At 44.7% G+C, this 21,852-nt stretch overlaps 1 protein-coding gene across 3 annotated transcripts in view; it reads right to left on the minus strand.

The window, feature by feature from the left end:
• The window catches only part of LOC140389583 (mediator of RNA polymerase II transcription subunit 12-like protein), a 731,598-nt gene that overhangs the window by 140,555 nt on the left and 569,191 nt on the right, over positions 1–21,852 (minus strand). For 2 of the 3 annotated variants that reach the window (XM_072473838.1, XM_072473836.1), the window contains exons 21-25: positions 21,598–21,729; positions 12,970–13,197; positions 10,033–10,174; positions 7,775–7,895; positions 2,236–2,337 (exon numbers count right to left, since the gene is read on the minus strand). In XM_072473838.1, coding sequence (XP_072329939.1) covers positions 2,236–2,337; positions 7,775–7,895; positions 10,033–10,174; positions 12,970–13,197; positions 21,598–21,729 — 725 coding nt within the window. The remainder of the gene's footprint in view (positions 1–2,235; positions 2,338–7,774; positions 7,896–10,032; positions 10,175–12,969; positions 13,198–21,597; positions 21,730–21,852) is intronic. The other variant, XM_072473837.1, reaches the window with a different exon arrangement.

Raw genomic sequence — 21,852 nt, forward strand, 5'->3', positions numbered from 1 at the left:
TATTTGACTATCAAACTCAAGTATCATGGCTCCCGAACCCAAAATCTTACACTGTAAACCGCAAAAGGTTTTAATCGCACAATTCCAGTTACAGTGAAGCAACAGTAAAATGTCACCCTCAAGTACGGTGGTGCTTTAACAGTATCATATACATTTTTAGTTGATGCGGCCCAATACTGAGACAAATAGAGAATTGTAAAACCTGTGAGTATTAAACTCACTGGCCCCATCGTCATCTTCATTTCTCAGGAAGTTGTTAAGATTCACAATGCACTGCCTTAAAAGGCTGGTGGAATTCAGATTCAACTGCAACTTCCAAAAGGGAACTGGATAAATGCTTGGAGGGAAGATTTTGCCGGGCTATGGGGAAAGATTAGAGGAATGGGACTGACTGCACAGTCCTTTCTAAGAGCTGGCGTCTATGAGATGACCTGCTGAGGTTAATCGTACTGTTACGAGGAAGCCTCTTCCCTACATAGAAAGGAAGGGAGTGAAGTTCAATCATCCTGAGCCATCCTTGCACATCTTTTCGCAGATGCACATTGAGAAAAGCAGGAAACAATCACTTGGGTAATTTCTATGAACAACGGATTAGGAGCAGGAGAAGGCCATTCGGCCTCTCAGGCCTGCTCCACTATTCAATAAGATCCATCCTTAAATAAGCAACTAACACTGTACACAGTACTCCAGATGTGATCTCATCACCAGTGTCCAGTGTACAATTGAAGCATTACCTCCCTACTTTTGTATTAAATACCCCGAGGAACTTAAACCTGGAGAAATACGTTCAGCCATACCTTAAAATATTTAAAGGTTCTGCTTCCACTACCTTTTGAGGAAGAGGGTTCCAGAGACTCACAACCCTCAAGAGAGAGAAAATTCTCCTAATCTCTGTCTTAAACGAGTAGCCCTTATTTTTAAACAGTGACCCCTGGTTTCAGATTCTCTGACAAGAGAAAACATCCTCTCTACGTCCATCCTGTCAATACCCCTCAGGATCTTAAAGGTTTCGATGAAATCACCTCTAAACTCTAGTGGATACAAACCTAACCTCTCCAATCTTTCCTCATAAGACAACCTTCCATTCCTGGTATCCTTCTCGGAACTGCTTCTAACGTGTTCGCATCCTTCCCTATGTCATGTGAGAGTACCTTTAAGAAATGGGTGTTTGTAAATGGGTGTGTATAGAAATATCTGTAGTGAGAGTACCTTTAAGAAATGGTTGTTTACTACTGCAGTGATGTCAGAGAGTGGGTGGAGCTGGGCTGTCTGTCAGCTTTTTACTTTCGTTTTTGAGCAGGCTGCAGAGTGTGTTTTAGTTTAGTTTTCAGTGTTGGAGCTGAAGCCAGACCAAGCAGGTGAGCTGCTGTTCTCTCTGCCATCAAAAGACTATCTCTTGATCATTTGGTGAATTCAGAATTATAAATGTTCTCAGTAGTGCATGTAAACCTAATGTGCTTCTGTTAAAAGGTGTTTCTTTTGTCTCTGGGTGTTGTTTGGGAAATTATTAAGGATTACTTAGCGTTGTATTCTTTAGCGGTTGTATTTGAATTGATGGTTGCTAAGATGGTCACTGAATGTATCAAAAAGATTAACTTGAGTTCATAGAATAAACATGGTTTTCCATTTCTGCTGTATCACACCTGTAGAGTGGGCTGTGTGCTCCCCATACCACAATCTATTAAAAGTTGTGGGTCAGGTGAAGTCCATGATACACTTTGTGGCTCTCTAAACCCTGGCCCATAATACTTAAATAAGGAGGCCAACACTGTACACAGTACTCCAGATGTGGTCTCACCATTGCCCTGTGCAACTGAAGCATAACCTCCCTACTTTTGTGATCAACTCCCCTGACAATAAATGGTAATATTCTATTAGCTTTCCTAATTATTGCTGTACCTATATATTACCCCACATTGCTTATCATTCCATTCTTCTGCCTTCCCCCACCACTTCAATAACTCAGCTTACCTTGGAGTTTAGTTGTGTGTGTGTGCGTGTGTGTGTGTGGGGGGGCGGGTCTGTTTATTATCAATACTCAACATTGAATTTGAAATGTCGTTTGCAAGATTTGCCAAAAAAAAAATCATTAATGTACTCATACTTTACTGATGTTAGTCTATCCAACTGTGAAATTGGTCACTGGGTCAATCCTCTTAGTAATTTGAATAAAGACAGCTTTTTCCTCATACCAAAACTTCAAAAAGGGGAACAAGGCCATCAGCAGAAACTTACCATTAGTCTGGGGGAAAGGGCTGACTTGTGGTGTTCTGAACAAGTGCAGCAAAAGTCTGCATGTCATCCTGGCCCCGGGTTCTGCATCTGGATCACCGCATGCTGCAGGAAACATGGACTCAAAGAGATTATAAATATCGCACAGGAAAAATAATCAGCTTTCAACCCCAAAGACAGTAGTTTTCCTCTGCTCCTCTTCCACAAACCTCCAAGTTGGAAAACACTTCTTTGCATACAAACTAAGCAGACTTCAAAACTCCCTCTGGTAAATGTAGCTCGTGCTAGCAATACATGAATAAGTTCATAAGAAAAATGAGTAGACATCGATACCCACCAACATCACTATCTCTTTGTTTTAAATAGAATAACATTTTCACCAAAATGTCTTCAATAGCCGATGGATAATAAAGTATCAAATGATAGCTTGGCAAGGGCGGCATTGGTTAGCACTGCTGCCTCACAGCACCGAGGACCCAGCTTCGATCCTGGCTCTGGGTCACTGCCCATGTGGAGTTTGTACATTCTCCCCGTGTCTGCGTGGGTCTCACCCCCACAACCCAAAAAGATGCAGGGTAGGTGGATTGGCCATGCTAAATTGGCCCTTAATCGGAAAAAATATAATTGGGTACTCAAAATTTTCTTTTTTTTTTAAATGATAGCTTGGCAGCTATTTCTGAGTCAGGAGGTTGTAGGTTATGCAGTTGACACTCCAGTGCAACTCTGAGAGACCACTGCTTTGATACGAGATGGATAGAGAGATTTTTGGTCTCTCCGGGAATTAAGGAACACGGTGAATGAGCATGGAAGTGGAGTTGACACCTTACATAGAACATACAGTTCAGGAGGAGGCCATTCGGTCCATCGAGTCTGCACCAACCCACTTAAGCCCTCACTTCCACTCGATCCCCGAAACCCAATAACCCCTCCTAACCTTTTTGGTCACTAAGGGCAATTTAGCATGGCCAATCCACCTAACCTGCACGTCTTTGGACTGTGGGAGCAAACCGGAGCACCCGGAGGAAACCCACATAGACATGGGGAGAACGTGCAGATGGGGAATCGAACCATGGACCCTGGCGCTGTGAAGCCACAGTGCTATCCACTTGTGCTGTGTGCCCTTACATCATCCTTGATCGTACTGAACGGTGGAGCAATCTCGACAGGTCTACTCCTCCACCTATTTCATGTGTGTCCTTTGAATAGGTCATATATCAGAGGCTTGGTATGACATCTTAAGTGGATGTTAAAATTCCATTAAAGGGCAGGGAAGTCTCCCAGCAGGCTTCCTTCAATCACTTTACCGCTGTTTGTGGGATCTTCCTGTGCATAGACCAGGTTTTGGGTTTTTCCAACGTAACAAATTACTTCAGAACAATTCATTTTACTCTAATTCATTGAAACTCAGCGGTGTTTAAGATTGAAATGTTAAGGCAGTTAGATGAATCCAAGTTGTTATTTGAGTACTGCAACAAGTGCTCAAGGGCAAGTCTGGACTAAGGCATGGCGAGAGTCATAAGAAGCTACAAAAAACGATCCCAATGTATGATTTCCCCATTCAGTCCCATCATCAAGCTGTTAACGTCCCCATAGAATCTACAGCATCCCTTGGCAGGTTCCTGTTGACTACCAGGGAAATCCGTTGTGGTTTGCTCAACATGATGACCAGAACTCTCCCACATGCCATTTCTAATTCTCCCCAACACTATTAGTCCTCAGCTTTCTTTGAACGCCTCTTTTTCTTGACGTCAGGTTTTATTTCTATCCCTCAATATTTCTACAAGGTTCTCTCTAATACATTTCCTTTGCAGGGTGAAGAGTGCCTGCTTTTCTCAACAATCCTCATAATTCGGCGGTGCGACAACTATGAATCAATGAATCAGCCTTCTCCACCCTTCCCTTCCCCTGCCCCCCCCACTTTTCCCCCTTACTCCCCCCCCCCCCCCCCCACACACACACACCACCCCTGCCCTCCCCCCCCCCCAAAAAAAAGCTTGGACATTTCTGTTCCCTTGATGATTAGAAGAGATCACAATGTTCAAGGTCTGGCCTGACTGTGGCACTCTTTAGAATGACAGCATGTGTAAAAATATTGAGGTTGATATATGAAGAAATGTTGCACTTAGTCCCAAATATAATTTTTTCAATCAATTCTTTCACAGGGTGAGTGTGTCACTGGCTAGGCCAACATTTATTCTCCTAATTTATTCATATATTCCTTTATATCTCCCTCAAAGGCCAATTCTCTCCTTGAATGTCGATCCATTTCTGCTACCTTGACTAGATGTCCATTCATCATGCAGAGTCGTCATTGGATAATTACTTGACCGCAGCCAGACACAGTTCTGATCTTGCTCTAAATTCACAAATGTAGATTTCTAGCTGGGGTCACTGGGGAGCGATCTGGAGCGGGAACCCAAGCTGATTTTCTACTCCTTCAATTAGGAAGAACGATGCCAATTAAATTGCCTCCTATGTCGGCTCGTGCTAAGATCAGCTGATGTGGTGCAGTGAAAGATCAAAAATAGACCCTCCTGGTCTGTATAACAGCAAACTATGCTTTGTGGGGACGGAGGTACTATAGGGGTGTCCGAAGCAATTCTGTTCAACACCAAGGAGGTTGGAAGGGAAGAGGTGGATGGTTTGAACTGTGCGCGCATCCGTGAGTTCCCCACTTGTGTGTGTGTATCGGGAGATGTTTGGATCTTCTTCCTGCATGTGAGTCCTTTTGTGTAGCGGGTTCTTCTACTTCTGTAAGGTCCGAGGAACCTCTTGAAATCTGATTAGGTTAGAAGACTCATTTCATTTGAGACATGGTTTCGAATCAAGCCTAAACCAATGAGGCAGAAGTCTCCACTCTCTATTAGCAATGAAATCCCACATGAAATGAGGTTGGATGGATTAGATACAGCTCCTCTGTGAAGCAGAACGCACAGTTACCCACTGATTTGCAACAGCCACTAAATTAGCAGCTCTGCCCACAGCATTTGGTGTGGTAAGTGGAAATGTGGCACTGGTGCAGTGTGGGGGAGGGGTTGCTTTTCTCAGTTTGGGTTGAGGCACATTCAGATGGGAATTTCTCCTGTTGCTATGCAGACTGTTACAAATGTGTGTGGTGAATATTTGGTGTGTTTGCAGTTCCAAACAAAGTTATAAAGGCTGCCGAAGCTGGCCAAAAACTACAAAACAATAGATGTCAAGCCCAGGTTCGGTCAAAGATGCATTTGAGGAAAGTCTTAAAGGAGGAGGTGGAGGTGACGATGAAATTCAAGAGTTAGGGGTCTAGGCGGTTGAAGCATAACCACCAAAATTTGAATAAAGAGTAGGATTGGTAGGATTAGGGTGAGTGGAAGGGAGATAAGTCTGAGGAACGGGAAGTTTGAGATGGGCGGGATGTGGTGAAATGATGACTGAGGGGAGAGATTTTTAGATATCTAGCCATGGAAGAATTTAAACAAAAGGTCACAGCTCCAGGGATCCAGGTTCAATTCTGACCTCGGGTGACTGTCTATGTGGAGTTTGCACATTCTTCTTGTGTCGTGTGGGTTTCTTCCGGGTGCCCTGGTTTCCTCCCACAGTCCAAACATGTGCAGGTAGGTGGATTGGCCATGCTAAATTTTGCTTAGTGTCCAAAAGTTAGGTGGGGTTACTGGGTTGCGGGTATGGGGTGGTGGTGTGGGCTTGGGTGGGATGCTCTTTCCAAGGGCTGGCGCAGACTCAATGGGTTGAATGGCCTCCTTTGGCACTATCAATTCTATGATTCTGTGATTTCAATTACAGATTTATTCGTCAAATTTAAATTCCACCAGCTGCCGTGATGGGATTTGAACCTGTGATCCCAGATCCTTAGCCTGAGTCTCTGGGTTAGGAGCCCAGTCAGATCACCACTGAGCCACCACCATCCCCAATGGAGCGTGGAGGATAGGAGGGCAGACAGGAAAGCACTGGAATAATGGAAACGCAGAATACCTGCAGATGCAGGAAGCCTGAAATAAAAACAGGAAATGCTGGCGAAACTCAGCAGGTTGGACAGGTGGAGAGAGAAACTGAATTTCTGGTTTGTGACCTTTCATCAGAGGTGAAATAGGTTTAGAGTAAGGGGGGGGGGGGTCACTGTTAGGTGGAGGTAGAGGCAGGTGTTATGTTCTGGTGCTTGGCCGGTAGGACTCATGCACGAGAGAATGTCTAGTTCTTGACGCGTTAACTTTCGATTGTAAAACAATTACGTGAGTGAGATAAACATGAGAAAAAAATCAAAAACTACTAACTATAATAAATTATCCAAGAGCTACTACAAATATTTAAAAAAAAATTTTTTTTTTTTTTAAGAGTACCCAATTAATTTCTTCCAATTAAGGGGCAATTTAGCGTGGCCAATCCACCTACCCTGCACATCTTTGGGTTGTGGGGGCGAAACCCACGCAAACACGGGGAGAACGTGCAAACTCCACACGGACAGTGATCCAGTGCTGGGATCGAACCTGGGACCTCGGCGTCGTGAGGCAACAATGCTAACCACTATGCGACCGTGCTGCCCTCAAGCTACGACAAATATGACTATCCACTACAGCGACTATCTCCAGAATGCCTGAGGTAACAGTGTCACATGGTTGTTCTCTACTGCCACCTGCTGGTTGGAGGTTGTATACATTACTATTTACATGATCACAGCAGGTGATGTTATGCCCATGGACGTTGGAAGTGAGGAAGATGATGTGGAGTCAGGAATTCCACTCTGGATTGAACAGGAGACAGAGATTGCTGATTTGCCAGATAAAATGACTCGGGAAGGAGAAGCTATTGTTTGTTGTCGGTGGAGATTGTGCCCAGTGTGTAGCCAAAGAAAACGATAAACATCATCTAAGATGGGGCCCAGCAGCCTGGCAGCACTGAAGCCTTCGTGAGGCGATTGTGCAGAGGTAGAGTCGGATGTCAACACGGGGCGCTGAACATGGATAAGCAAAGGGGGAGGGAGTGGGGGCATTGGCATGGGAGGCCAATGGTCCTTACGGAACCACACACCATGGGCTTAAGAATTTTGGCCCCACTGTTGAGGCTGAAATGAGGACGCTGCACCCCTTACCTGAGTGCACTCAAAATGTGGAAATGTTTTCCCCACTCCCTCACTTTGCAGAGCACAAAACATCATGAAACTGAGTCATAGAATTTACAGTGCAGAAGGAGGCCATTCGGCCCATTGAGTCTGCACTGGCTCCTGGAAAGAGCACCCCACTTAAGCCCACACCTCCACCCTATCCTCGTAAACCTGTAACCGCACCTAACCTAAGGGCAATTTAGCATGGCCAATCCACCTAACCTGCACATCTTTGGACTGTGGGAGGAAACCGGAGCACCCGGAGGTAACCCACACAGACACAGGGAGAATGTGCAGACTCCGCACAGACAGTGACCCAAGCCGGGAATCGAACCTGGGACTCAGGAGCCGTGAAGCAACTGTGCTAACCACTGTGCTACCGTGCCGCCCCACCTGTGGGGTGGGAAATGAAGAGTGGGGTGCAACGGTACGGTCAGACCTCCTTACCTGCTGCTAGAAGCGAGGGGAGTGCCACGTGCTGAACCACATCCTCCAGCGAGAAACACTGACGTGCGATCAAGACGGCGATAAATGTAGCCAAAGAGTCATGGAAAGAGAGATCGCTCACCTACCAGGAGATTAAAAAGTAAAACAGCAACCAGTGACTTACAAAAATGAACACGTGCATTGTTAATGATAGGGCGCGTTTAGGTAAAGATCTCAACAACATTTCTCTATGACGGGAGGAGGGAAAAGAGAATAACTCCTTTTTACAAGCGGGTTTCCAAACGTGTCATGCTCATTTGTTAGGACTCCTCAGCTGTCCCGTCGTCTACATGCACTCGCACTGATGTCAACCACAACACATGTTAGGGAAGCTCAGTGTCTACACCTCCATTTTGGTTTGCTCCCCCTTCCTGACGTCTCCGCTCAGCATTTTCTCACAGCACCACCGCTGTTTGAGACAGAACCCGATGTATGAACAGTGGCAGACATCAAGGTTTGTTCATTACTTCTTCTAAAATCGACTTGAGGAGGCTAATAAAATTTCTGTAAGGCACAAGGACCTAATTTACATTTTCAAAGAAACTTAAAAGTAAATTCACTCCTATTCTTTTACGGGACGGGAGTGTCGCTGGCTGGGGCAGCATGTGTTGTCCATTTCGAATTGCCCTCGAGAAGGTGGCGGTGAGCGGCCTTCCTGAGCTGCTGAGTCCAGCTGGTGTAGGTACACCCACCGTGATGGTAGGAAGGGAGATCCAGTTTTATGACTCAGTGACAGTGAAGGAAAGGTGACATGGTCCTAAGCCAGGATGGTGTGAGGCTTCGAGAGGAATTTATAAGTGTGGTCGTTCCCACATGCCTTCTGCCCTTGTCCTTCTAGGCGCTGAAGGTTGCTGATTTGGGAGATGCTCGTCAGCATGGCACACACTGCTACCATTCCGCACAGGTAGTGGACGGAGTGAGTGTTTAAGGTGATGGCTGAGGTGCTGATCAAAAAATATGGAGGCTTTTTCCTTCCTAGAAATTGAATATGCAGAAATGAATAATAGTGCGGCTCAATCTCAGGAACATTCCTGTGGAAGCAAGTTCCACTATCACGGGGTCATTTCCTACTGTTTATTAATGTTCAATGAAAAAAGTCAGTGAGTGTAAAGTGCATCGTCACCCCTTGAATTTTTGTTAACATCATCGAATGGAAGTAAATATAGCCTTTATGAATTGTTCAGAGATCAGAAATCACGCAGCATTTCTGCTGAAGATCAAATTAATTCCATATAATTAAATATCAATGTTGGTTTTGAAGGAATCACTAAACCTGATGGCCTGAGAAGGAGCTGATTAATTGGAAGAGATCCACAGTTCCTGATGCAGTTTCAACTGTCCATAAAATCCATTCAACCCATAGAATCCCGACAGTGCAGAAGGCCATTCACCTCATCGAGTCTGTACCGGCCCTCCGAAAGAGTACCCTACCTAGGCGCACTCCCCACCCTATCCCCATAAGCAGTCCTCACCTTCAAATCTTTGGGCTCTAATTTAGCATGGCCAATCCACCTGACCTGCACATCGTTGGACACTCAGGGACAATTTAGCATGGCCAATCCACCTAACCTGCACATCGTTGGACACTCAGGGACAATTTAGCATGGCCAATCCACCTAACCTGCACATCGTTGGACACTCAGGGACAATTTAGCATGACCAATCCACCTAACCTGCACATCGTTGGACACTCAGGGACAATTTAGCATGGCCAATCCACCTAACCTGCACATCGTTGGACACTCAGGGACAATTTAGCATGGCCAATCCACCTAACCTGCACATCGTTGGACACTCAGGGACAATTTAGCATGGCCAATCCACCTAACCTGCACATCATTGGACACCTCAGGGACAATTTAGCATGGCCAATCCACCTAACCTGCACATCGTTGGACACTCAGGGACAATGTAGCATGGCCAATCCACCTAACCTGCATATCTTTGCGACTGTGGGAAGAAACCGAAGCACCCGGAGGAAACCCACGCACACAAGGGGAGAACGTGCAAACTCCACACAGACAGTCATCCAAGGCGGGAATCAAATCCAGGTCCCTGGGGTTGTGAGGCAGCAATGCTAACCACTGCACCACCGTGCCGCCCATAACTATCTTATGCACAGTGTGCTAATTGAGCTGCCTCAATTAACAGGAACCCGAGGTATCTGTTCTGCTAGAATGTCACCTGAAAACAGAGAGATTAACGCAATGGGAACTTACATCCACACTGCAGAGCAGATCATTGAATCCCCAGACATGGTTTGAGGAGCAGCAAAGAGCCTTGAGAACACCAAGCCATTCAGAACTTAGTACAGTGCAGCATGCTGTCAGCTCAGCACAGAGATTGGCTATATCATTGATTCTGTAAAACAGAAGACAGCAAAAAACCAGAAAAAGGATGTTAGAGTTATTTGGTACAGATATTTTTATTGAGATAGTTAGAAAATAATTTTCCCTTTTAAGATACTAAAATAACTCATTTTGCATTTTAAATGATAAGGAAATTAGCAATATCCTTACCTCAGGAACATTTATGGGCGTGTCAGAATGCCATAAGATATAGGAGCCGAATTAGGCCATTCGGCCCATCGAGTCTGCTCTGACATTCGATCATGGCTGATATGTTCCTTATCCCCGTAACCCCTGATCCTCTTATTAATCAGGAAATCCCCTAATTAATCAAGAACACCAGATCTATGTTTAGATGCACTTAGAATCTCTACAGTGCAGAAGGAGGCCATTCGACCCGTCAAGCTTGAGGTGCTGTTACCTACAGGGTTATAGACCAAGATGCTTTGTAGCTCATCAGAACATACTAAATGGAGAGGAGAGCTAATAAGCCAAAGGATTAATGCTATGAATGATGGGACCCTGGAAGGTACTGAAGATCAGAGGGACCTTTAGTGCATATCCACAAATCACTGAAAGTGGCAAGGCAGGTAGACATGTGGTTAACTAGGCATATGTGATACTTGCATTTATTAGCTAATCATAGAATACAAGAGCGAGGAGGTCAGGCTGGAACTGCATAATATGTTGGTTAGGCCACAACTGGAGTACTGTGTGCAGTTCTGGTCACCATTAGAGGAAGGATGTGATTGCTCTGGAGAGGGTGTAGAGGAGATTCACCTGGATGCTGCCTGGGCTGGAGAGTCCAAGCTATATGGAATGATTTGATAGGTTAGGGCTGTTTTCCTTGGAGCAGTAAAGGTTGAGAGGGGTCCCGATAGAGGTATATAACATTATAAAGGATCTAGATAGGGGGACAGGAAGGAACTTTTTCCATTAGTCAATAACCATGGGACATAGCCTTCTCCCTCTTATGTGAAATCGAAGAGGGGAATTGAGGAGAAACCTTTTCACCCAGAGGGTGGTGAGAATCTGGAACTCACTGCCTGAAAGGGTCGTTGAGTTAGAAACACTTGAAAATGAAATGAAAATGAAATGAAAACCGCTTGTCACAAGTAGGCTTCAATGAAGTTACTGTGAAAAGCCCCTAGTCGCCACATTCCGGCACCTGTTCGGGGTTGCTGGTACAGGAATTGAACCGTGCTGCTGGCCTGCCTTGGTCTGCTTTAAAAGCCAGCGATTTAGCCCAGTGTGCTAAACCAGCCCCTTTAATTTAATAACTATTTAGATATTCACTTGCGCTCCACGGCTATGGGCCAAATGCTGGAAAATGGGATTAGTGTAGTCAGATCTTTGTTGGCCGGCATGGATACGATGGGCTAAATGGCCTCCTTCTGTGCCGTAAATGTCAATGAACCTATGAAATAGAAGCAGAAGTAGGCCCCCTTGAGCGTACACCACCATTCGATACGATCAGGCAGACCTGTCTGTGTTTCAACTCATACATTCCCATCTACTCCCGATAATCTTTGATTCCTTTGCCGAGCAAGAATCCATCTACCTCGGCCTTAAAAATATTCAATGACCCTGCCTCCACCACCTATGAAGCAGCGAGTTCCAGAGTCACACAACTCTCTCAGAGAAAGAAAGTTCTCCTCACCTCGGTCCTAAAATGGCGACCCCTAATTTTAAAGCAGTGCTCCCTAGTTTTGGACTCACCTGTTGGTGACAATGGGAACGAGGGGTTTGGGTACAAATCGTCTCACCCCAAACCGCTTATATTCTATCTTCACACAATTCTATGTACACACTCTGCCATGTAGCTTTTGGGTGGATCTACTCAGCTTCAGTTATGCGGAGAAACTAGAGAAACCGAGATTGTCCTTGTCGGAGCAGTGAAGGTTGTGGTGAAACTTGGTAGTGTTCTTCGAAATTATAAATTATTCGATAGGTAAATTAGAAGAAAATGTTTCGACTTGCAAGGGAATCAGAAATCAGAGGACACTTAGGCATCAGGTAATTGGCAAAAGAACCACAGATGAGATGAGAAGTATTATTTCTATGCTACAAGTCAGCCTGAAAGCGTGGCGGAGCAGATTTATGAATAACATGCAAAAGAAAATTACAGGTGTACTTGGAAAGGAAACAAATCCAGGGCTATGGAGAAAAAATAGGTGAGCAGGCCCAATTGGATAATTCTTTCAACCTACTAGCTAGCACAGGCATCATGGGCTGAATGATCTCCTTCTCGCCTGTGCACTTCTGCGATTATTAGGCTGAGTCAGTTTGAACATCAGCACCATAGCACATGCCGCCAATTTAATCTGGAGCGTTAACAAGGTGAGACGATGGTGCATGGTTTTCAACAAGCTTTGCCGCCCAGAACCTGAGTTAACTACTGTGTGATGTGGAACATTTATGCATCAGATTTTGGACGGATTACTAGTTCCAAAGTTAAGAAAAAATCTTCACTCATGAAATATCCACTAACATGACGCAAACAATCGCGGAGGTCTCAGAAGGCGGTGACAAACTGGCCCATCTTATTCCCGACAGGGCAATCCAAAGCGAATCCCACTCTCTCAGGTACTTTGCCCAAAGCACGTTAAACACTGTCAGCATGGTAACTGGTTTCAGAGCTTTCAAATCTACTGTGTATCGGATCCTTACAGCGAGCACAGAAAAGGCATTTCCATTAGTCCGGATTGAATCAAGGGCCCAGACAACAGAAAGGATGAGTGCGCTACCTAAGTGCACCATTCCGCTCCCCCTTTTATTAGGTTCTCACATCACCTTGGTGACCTCTACCTGTCAGTGTCCTGATGTCCCATGCACACATTCATGAGTGCATTGCACACAAAGCTGTAGCGGTTGGCTGCATTATCGCTCAGGATCTTCCCCAGCATGGAGTAGTTGACGTTGTGAGCCGAAGGGTTCTCGATGAAATCCAACATGAAGTCTGGATCCCACAGCAGGTTGGAGTTGGAGGGCTGCACGTTGCTATAAATGGTCTGCTTAACCTTTGAACAGGCGCTACTGAGGATAAGAAAACACATCTCATTACATTAACGTTACACGTGTGGATAGGTCGATATTCCAATACAAGCTACCTCCACGCACTGCCTGAATATTGCTACAAGCATTTGGGACTGAAACCATACAGTAGGAAATGGGCAAAGAAAGAAAAAGTTGAGATTTTTTAACGCCCTTTGCTGAAACTTAAATCCATGAACAAAGTTTGTGCAGGTAAAAGTTGAATGAATTACTCTTCGCCAATTGGACCTGGGAGAGGCCTCAAGATTGGCCCATAGCTTTGAATGGAACAAGAGAAAACTCTTTAGTTCATCCTCTCGATCGCTTGCTCAATTCATATGGGCTTCAGCGTCAAATAGCAAAGCAAGGTCCATGCAAGAAAGTTATCTCACTGGGACGGCTGGGACAGCGGATATAGAGAACTTCAGGGTTTTCAGCACAGGCTTGACTCTTGTGATGGTTGGCTCAGAGGCTCCAGGTTTCCGATAAACGGCATTTTCAACAGCAGGGTTCTCGGAAAACCCTGCAGCCCTAGATGGGAGCATTTAGTGATGCTGGTGCTATGACTGGTTAAGATGCTTTCTGGTACCAATTCAAACATATTTGAAATCAAGCTCCAACAAATCTCAAAGGGAGTGATTTTAACCCGGGTGATGGTGTAAAACATTGATTTGGCTGCCCATTTTACACCCTGCTCGCTTCTTCTTCCACTCACTTCAATGGAGGTCTAGGTCAAAAGGGGCTTTAAATATCTTCTGCTTCAAACCATCGCCCAAATGTTAACATTAAGAACCCGTGTGGACACTGTTTCTGTACAGCATTCACTAGTGACTAGAAATTATGTTTTGGCATCCAATAATGCACAGCACATGGCCAAGGATCTGTCAGGTTATCTCCATTTGGGATCAGAATTTGTTTCTGATTAACTTTATTTCAGGTGGGTTTTTTTTTGAACGATGAGCTTGTATAATCATGTGATTTAAGACGAGTAACTATTTCATTTTTACCCACAATTTAAGGACAAATTCATTGCACGTGATTGCGAATTGCTGGCATCGTTAATATTATGCATCTCTTACATATGTCAGACTGCACCTTAGCTTTAAATTTCTTCAACCTTTTACGAAACTGCATATCTCTCCCACTGACTTTAGTCTTCAACTTAGTACATGATGCATTTAACATTTCATGCAAATTTATTGAAAGATTTTTGGCGTTGTTTGTTTCAATCACAAGACAGGCTTAAGGCAAACACAATTTGCAATGTAGGTAGAGAAGGACATTGCTTTCTGTTATTCTTTGGCAGGCAGGCCACGTCAGCATCTTTCCTCCAGTTACTGGCCATCTCACCGATCAATCTGCTAGGGGTTCTTCAAGGTTATCGGCAAGACAACAACCCCAGAGTCCCTATTGGGCTTTTCTTGATGACCATCTTATATTGTCAGCCTAGTTATGTGCTTCCCCAAAACAGGCAACAATCTCTCTCTATCCACTCTATCAAAACCTTTCATAATTTTGAAGGTCTATTAGGTCTCCCTCAGCCATCTTTTGCCATGAGACGCAGCCTAACCACCTTTTCCTGATATGCACACACACTCATTTCTGATATCGCCCTTGCAAGTCTTCTCTGCACCTTGTCCTGTATCTCTATTTCTTTTTTCTAATATGGCAAGAAGTGCACACTCTGGTCTAGACAAGGTTCAAAATAGGTTTAGCATAACTTCACTGCTTTTCATTTCTACCCCTATTGAAATAAAACCTAGCGATTTATTTGTTTCTTTTGCAGTCTTGATAACCTCTGGTGCAAGTTTTAAATTGATGCATTTCTACTCCAAGATCCCTTTGTTCCTCTACCCCTCCTATTCTTTCAAGTAACGAGTGACACCCATTCGTCCTCCCACAATGTACAACCTCAACCACACATTTATCTGTGTTAAACTTCATCTGCCACTTATTTGCCCAATCTGCAAGTTTATTAATGTTGCCCCGCAGTTTTTGCACACCTCCTCAGCATTGACGACACCATCATCGAGCAACCCCTACCCCCACAAATTTCATGTCATCCACAAATTTAGAAATAGTGTTTGTGATTCCAAATAGAAACAACAATCAGGAAAAAAAAATATCCTGCCGTAACCTTTATGTCAGCAACACCGAGAGGAAATTGCTCCTAATCTCTGTGGCACAGATATGCCAAGGATTTCTTATGGGATGCTCATCATTCCCGATTCTGTAATAGTGACATTACAGAGAATAACTTCACTTAAAATGCAGAAAATAATTTTGTCAATGTCAAATTATGTCACTGAAGGAGTAGGAACATGTCCTTACCCTTATTTCATCTTATCTTGATCGTTTTAATCTCATGAAAACACTGGTGGCCTGGTTGCAGGCTGGGTCTCTACGCCCTGCGCCCAACAAAGGCCCCACCAAACAGGGATTTCCACCTCCACTTGCTTGCATCAGACCTCTTGTGATTGTCACCTCCCTCCCTGGCTGCCTCACGAGGTCTGTCTGACTGGCCAGGGTGAAACTGCCCTGACTCATCTTTGAATCTGGCCTCTATTGCTGCTCTTTGTTTGAGACTGCAGCAGTCCCAGTCGTGACTACAGCTCCCAGTGGCACTGTTGGAACTGGAGAGCTGCCGGACATTGATTGATTAGCAGCTCTCGGAGGAGGGGAATTTTCCTACATGGCGGAAGTCACAACAGCCAAATGGCTACAAAAGTCACTTGTGTCCCTCAGAGGCGGATTCACGGCCAACGATTCAGCCACAGATCGGGAACCACTGGCTCTTCAAAAACCTTTAGTCCATGTGTGCTGGGTAACAAACTAGAGCTTTTCTTATAAGTACTTTTTTTAAAAATGAGATATGGAAAGTGGGAGAATTATACTGAAACATCTGTATGATTGAACACAATGCTCAATAAGCATTGGTTTATATCTACTCTGTTCAAGTCTTTATTCTTTTAACTAAATGTAAAATAAATAAAGTGACTTGAAAAATAAACATTCAGGGCGGAACAGTAGTGCAGTGTTTAGCCCTGCTGCCTCACGCCGCCGAGGACCCGGGTTTGATCCCAGCCCCGGGTTACTGTCCGTGTGGAGTTTGCACATTCTCCCCGTGTCTGAGTGGGTCTCACTCCCACAACCCAAAGATGTGCAGGATAGGTGGACTGGCCACGCTAAATTGCCCCTTAATTGAGGGGAAAAAAAGATACATTCTCAGTTCACTTGTTCAATCCCCTCCAGTAAGTGTTGTAAATTTTGAAATTCTCCTTAATTCGATATTGCAATTACAGCGGGTACAAAGCTAACTGTGCCAAATCACGTCAAAAAGTATCGCTAGTTTGACAAAAAAATTAGGAGATCCGTGTCACATTCCGTATGGTAATTAACGTCTACTAAATGACTGAAATGCTGGGCACTTTCCCATAATAATACAGGGCAAATGTGGACGCAGTGCATGTGACAGGAGGTAATGTGCCAAAGTTAATATTTTCTTCTCAGCAAATAGGGCAATTTAAATCCCTACAGGGAAGAAGCGAGACTCAACTTCCTTTTTCTTTATCCCACTTTTAAATAAACGTCCTTTTCCAGATGTTTTATCCCAAGTGATTATTTCTTTTGCTGCAAATGTGACCATGAGAAAAGGCAATTTATTGGTGGATGTTCCCAAAAGCAAAGGGAGTTTGGGGGAACAATTGGCGTATTAACGGGAGGGGCAAATCACTCGCCGTCTTCATTTGAAACTACATTGCTTCTTTCCCTTCACTCTGGAATTTTGCATCTCACAGCACAGCGGATGCTCGCCACACAGGCTGCAGCGGTTCGAGAAGACTGATCACCACCATCAACGTCAAAAGGGCAATCGGGGATGGTCCATAAATGTTGGCCCAGCCAGCGACAGCCACAACATGTGAAAGAAAAATGTTTTTCTGCACAGACGTCACAGCGCTGCAAAGGAGTGAGGCAGCGGCAGACAGACCAGACTGAAAGGTCAGGGGAAATGAAAGCTCTCTCTCTCCCTTCCATTATTGTGCATCAAAACAATGGCCGGTTTGGTGAGACCCCAGAGGCGGGAAAGGTGGTCGGCGCCCCTCCCCCCCCCTTCAAAGATAAAACAAAACAGCAGAATAATAATCTTCAATATTTAATTATTAAAGCTCAAACAAACTTCAAACATAAGAAAGTTTGTGTTTTTAAAATGTAAACTATTTTATGAAAGTGGCTTCTTACTCACTGGGCCCTAAGCTCTGCTTAAATAAAAATTGCCCATGGTGTGAGCTGCAAGTTGCCGCTGAATATCAAAGTTCCCCTCAGCCTGTTCAGCCCCACAATAGAGGAGCAGCGCACCAATGTTCAGGAACATTCCACCAATGGCTGGTATGACCTCCCTCCTCCATTAACTGATCTTCCAATTGTGACTCCCATTGGTTGACGTGACCCGGTACTGCACGGGGTCACTTGAAGGTGCACACCAGAGATTCTGATCCATGGATTGGGAAGACCTGCCTTGGGGTGTTGCAGAAGGTTGACAATAAGAGGTTAGAACTTTCTTACTTCACCTTTTGGTGAAAGAACTTGAGTGATCAGTAAACCCGCCTGCATCCAGAGTCTGGAGATGCTCAAGCCCAACATAACTCAAAAAACTATAAGAAAAGTTGACCTCACAATGTGGAAGGTTGGTATCTCAATGAACTGTAACCTGGAGACATAGGCCAGAGATTCATATCTGGATTCCCTGATGCTTATCTCAGTGTGATTTCTCAGATGAAAGATGAATGCAAAATAGGCATGCTCCCAAAATGAAAAAGGGCAGGAGAGAAGAAAAGAGTTGAGAGAGAGAGAGCGAGAGAAAGAGAGAGAGAGAGGAAAATGATAGGGGTTAAAAAGTGAGCGGGGAAAGAGCAGGGGGAAAAGAGCAAGGTGGGAATGAGCAAGGGGAAAGAGCAAGGGGAGGAAAGAGCAAGGGGAGGAAACAGATGTGGAGGAAACAGCAAAGGGAGGAAAGAGCGAAGGGAGGAAACAGTGATGTGGAGGAAACAGTGATGTGGAGGAAACAGCGATGTGGAGGAAACAGCGATGTGGAGGAAACAGCGATGTGGAGGAAACAGCGAGGGGGGAAAAGAGAGAGGCGGGGAAAGAGCGAGTGAGAGGAAAAGACAAGTGGGGGGAAAAGAGCGAGTGGGGGAAAGAGTGAATGGAGGGAAAAGAGCGAATGGGGGGAAAGGCGAGCAGGGGGAAAAGAGCTAGAGAGGAAAAGAGTGAGAGAGGAAAAGAGCGAGAGAGGAAAAACAAGAGGGGAAAACAAGAGAAAGAAAGTTAGAAGGGACAAGCGAGAGATGGGGAAGTGAGAGAAGGGGTCACAAGAGAGGGGTGGTGAGAGAGGGAGGAGTAAGAGGAAGCAGTGGGGGGGGGAGATGGTTTAGAGGGAGCTAGGAGGGGGATAGGGAATGGGGAGAGGGGAGGGGGGATTGTAATGGGGCAGAGGGAAACGGGATCATTAGCAGACAGTTCACCCTAGATCATTCCACTAATCTTGTTTGTAGTAGCCAATTCCAGAATAGCAGAGGGAGATATCTGGCTCCCTTCAGACAACATCTGGTGTGCAAATAACTAGATGGCGATGACGTAAAAAAACTGCAGAGCATTGTTTTGAAACTGTTTCAAAGTCACACTGTTCCTAGTTGTGCTGGCCTCATGTCTCCAATCCTAAATGTTAGACGGGAGTCCGCAGACTCTCATTAATACACACAGCTTGAAAATACACACTACCACAACACGAGAATATCACAGCTGCAACATGGTGCTTAAACATTTTCAGCAGATTCCCTGGAATTTCTGGGTCCACCAGAAAAAAAAGATGGGAAATTTGGATGTCCTAATCAGAGCCAATGGAGAGGTGCTTCAATTAGCACATTAATGGTGATCAATTCATTGTGATTCTTCACAAAGGCGTGTCGCAGACCAGGGACCCTTTTAAAATTAATCACAAAGGGTTATGATTAACTGTTTGTCGAAGGAGGGGTTTCTTTTAAGGGCAGCACAGTGGTTAGCACTGTGGCTTCACAGCGCCAGGGTCCCAGGTTCGATTCCCTGCTGGGTCACTGTCTGTGCGGAGTCTGCACGTTCTCCCCGTGGCTGCGTGGGTTTCCTCCGGGCGCTCCGGTTTCCTCCCACTGTCCTAAGACATGCAGGTTAGGTGGATTGGCCATGCTAAATTGCACTTAGTGTCCAAAAAGGTGAGGAGGGGTTATTGAGTTAAGGGGATAGAGTGGAAGTGAGGGCTTAAGTGGGTCGGTGCAGACTCGATGGACCGAATGGCCTCCTTCTGCACTGTATGTTCTATGTTCCATATGTCTCTTTGCTACACCTAGCAGGTGGGAGAAATAAAGCAAGGTTTGCATTGATATAGCATCCTTCACCACCTCAGGGTATCTGAAAGCTCTCTCTACAGTCAATGTGTAAAGGAAGTACCCATCTTTGTTTGATTGTGACCCAATGATGCACAACCAATAGAGGAATTCTGTACATATACAGACACTTGCTAACACAGGACTTGAATATTACGAAAAAGAGAGACGTGTTGGCCATACCTCCCAATGATTGGCTGACCGAATGAAATTGCATGTCTCCTTGGTTGTTTGTAATAGGTGGAGCACAGGCTGTACTTAGCCAGCTCGTGCTTGTAAAATCCAATGCAAAACATCTATTGTTAGATATGATTCCGCGGTGGTGCAGCACGTGCTGAACAGTCCTGAGTGCGCTAACAGCTATACTAACAACGAACATAAAAAGTATATAGTTGAGATTTTAACATGGCTCATTCGTGCTTGCTAAAAGTGACAGACATTTGTACCCAGAGACCCATTCTCGGGTAACAAGGAATGTGTTTAAGCCTTGAACCTTTGTTGAATTACTCGGAAGTTTGGGAACCCTGTAATTCTCCTTCAATTTCAATGATAACGTTTCAGTCCATTAAAGTCAACTTAGCAACCACTCAGCATTCTATTTTACTGTGGGATAAACTGTGGTGAGCGTTTGAGCAAGATGGTGCTGGAGCATGGTGGCTCTCTGCGAGCTTTCCCCCACAGATTCTCTTCCTGAACCTCTTATAACCGTATTAACCTTCCAAAATGTCTCCGTTTCTTCTCTATAGTTGTCGCACTATATTCCGATGTCTGGGTCTATGTCTATGGATTGTGTATTTATCGTAAGTCCTATATTTTTTCATGTATGGAACGATCCACCTGGACTGTACGCAGAGCAATACTTTTCACTATTGTTTCGAGTCCAGCTTTGATAAAGGGCCATCTGGACTCGAAACGTTAGCTCTTTTCTCTCCCTACAGATGCTGCCAGGCCTGCTGAGATTTTCCAGCATTTTCTCTTTGGTTTCAGATTCCAGCATCCGCAGTAATTTGCTTTTATTTTAATACTTTTCACTGTACCTCGGTGCACGTGACAAGAAACGGAATCAATTCAAATTTGACATCCTTGCATTTGTCCAGATGAGTGCATGCCGAAAAGCTTTGGCAACATGCCTCTATTCTGAGCAATATTCGAACTCGGAACTTGGTGAACCGGAGGTGAAAATCCTATTACTGGGGCTCAATCCCTCCCAAACTCTTCACAAGATTCACTCTTTAAACAATCAGCACAGCTCAAACAAGACAAGAGTTCTCAAGTTCCACTATTCTCAGGAAGGCAGACAGCACTGTGAGAGACCCCTCCCACCCAGGCCCTCTTCCAGACCCTTCCGTCAGGCAGAAGATACAGAAGTCTGAAGACCCGCACATCCAGACATAGGAACAGCTTCTCTCCCACAGCTACTAGACTCCTTAACGACTCCCCCTCGGACTGATCTGTTCCCTGTAAGAACACTATTCACGACGCCCTATGCTGCTCTTGCTCATGTATTGCTTTTGTTTGACCCTTGTTTCGCACTGTAACCAATCACTATTTGTTGATGTATCATTTGTCAATGTACTCTGTTGATTATTCTTTTGTCTACTATGTATGTACTGTATACATTCCCTTGGCTGCAGGAAAATACTTTTCACTGTACTTTGGTACATGTGACAATAAGTATCAAACAATCAATCTTTAAATATGTCAACACACCTATTTATGTGCATATGCCTTCAATGAAAATCACTTCTATTAAGATTCCATTTGTATTAACTTCAGAACAGAAAACTCTATCAATTAAAAACAGCCATTATTTGGACATTATAACCAGGCTGCCGTGCCTCTCTATTTTGCTTATTTTATTCAGTGACTTGAGGTGATGCCTGGTGCTGTATAAGTATTAACTAAGGAAACGTTTTCTTATGTCTGAAGAGATCAGCCAGTTGCCCCAGAAAGAAACGTTTTAGGGTTCTGGAGGTCAAGTACTCACCTGAAAAGATCACCAAACTTGCTTCTTAAGTGACTGCAAGATACATAAAGGTCATACAGGTAGGCCAGAATGCATCTTTCGGGAGAGGAGCATTCTGAAGGATTGACAACATGCTTTACTACCCCACATAGCCTGCAAGAGAGAGGATACAGAAAGGAAGTTGGAAGGATCAGACAGCAGAATGAAAGAAACAGTCTGTTCAGGTATCCTGACTTTACCGGACAGCCAATAACTACAGACTTGAGGGCTTCAATC

The sequence above is a fragment of the Scyliorhinus torazame genome, chromosome 14 (genome assembly GCF_047496885.1).
Source record: "Scyliorhinus torazame isolate Kashiwa2021f chromosome 14, sScyTor2.1, whole genome shotgun sequence".
Taxonomy (NCBI): Eukaryota; Metazoa; Chordata; class Chondrichthyes; order Carcharhiniformes; family Scyliorhinidae; genus Scyliorhinus; species Scyliorhinus torazame.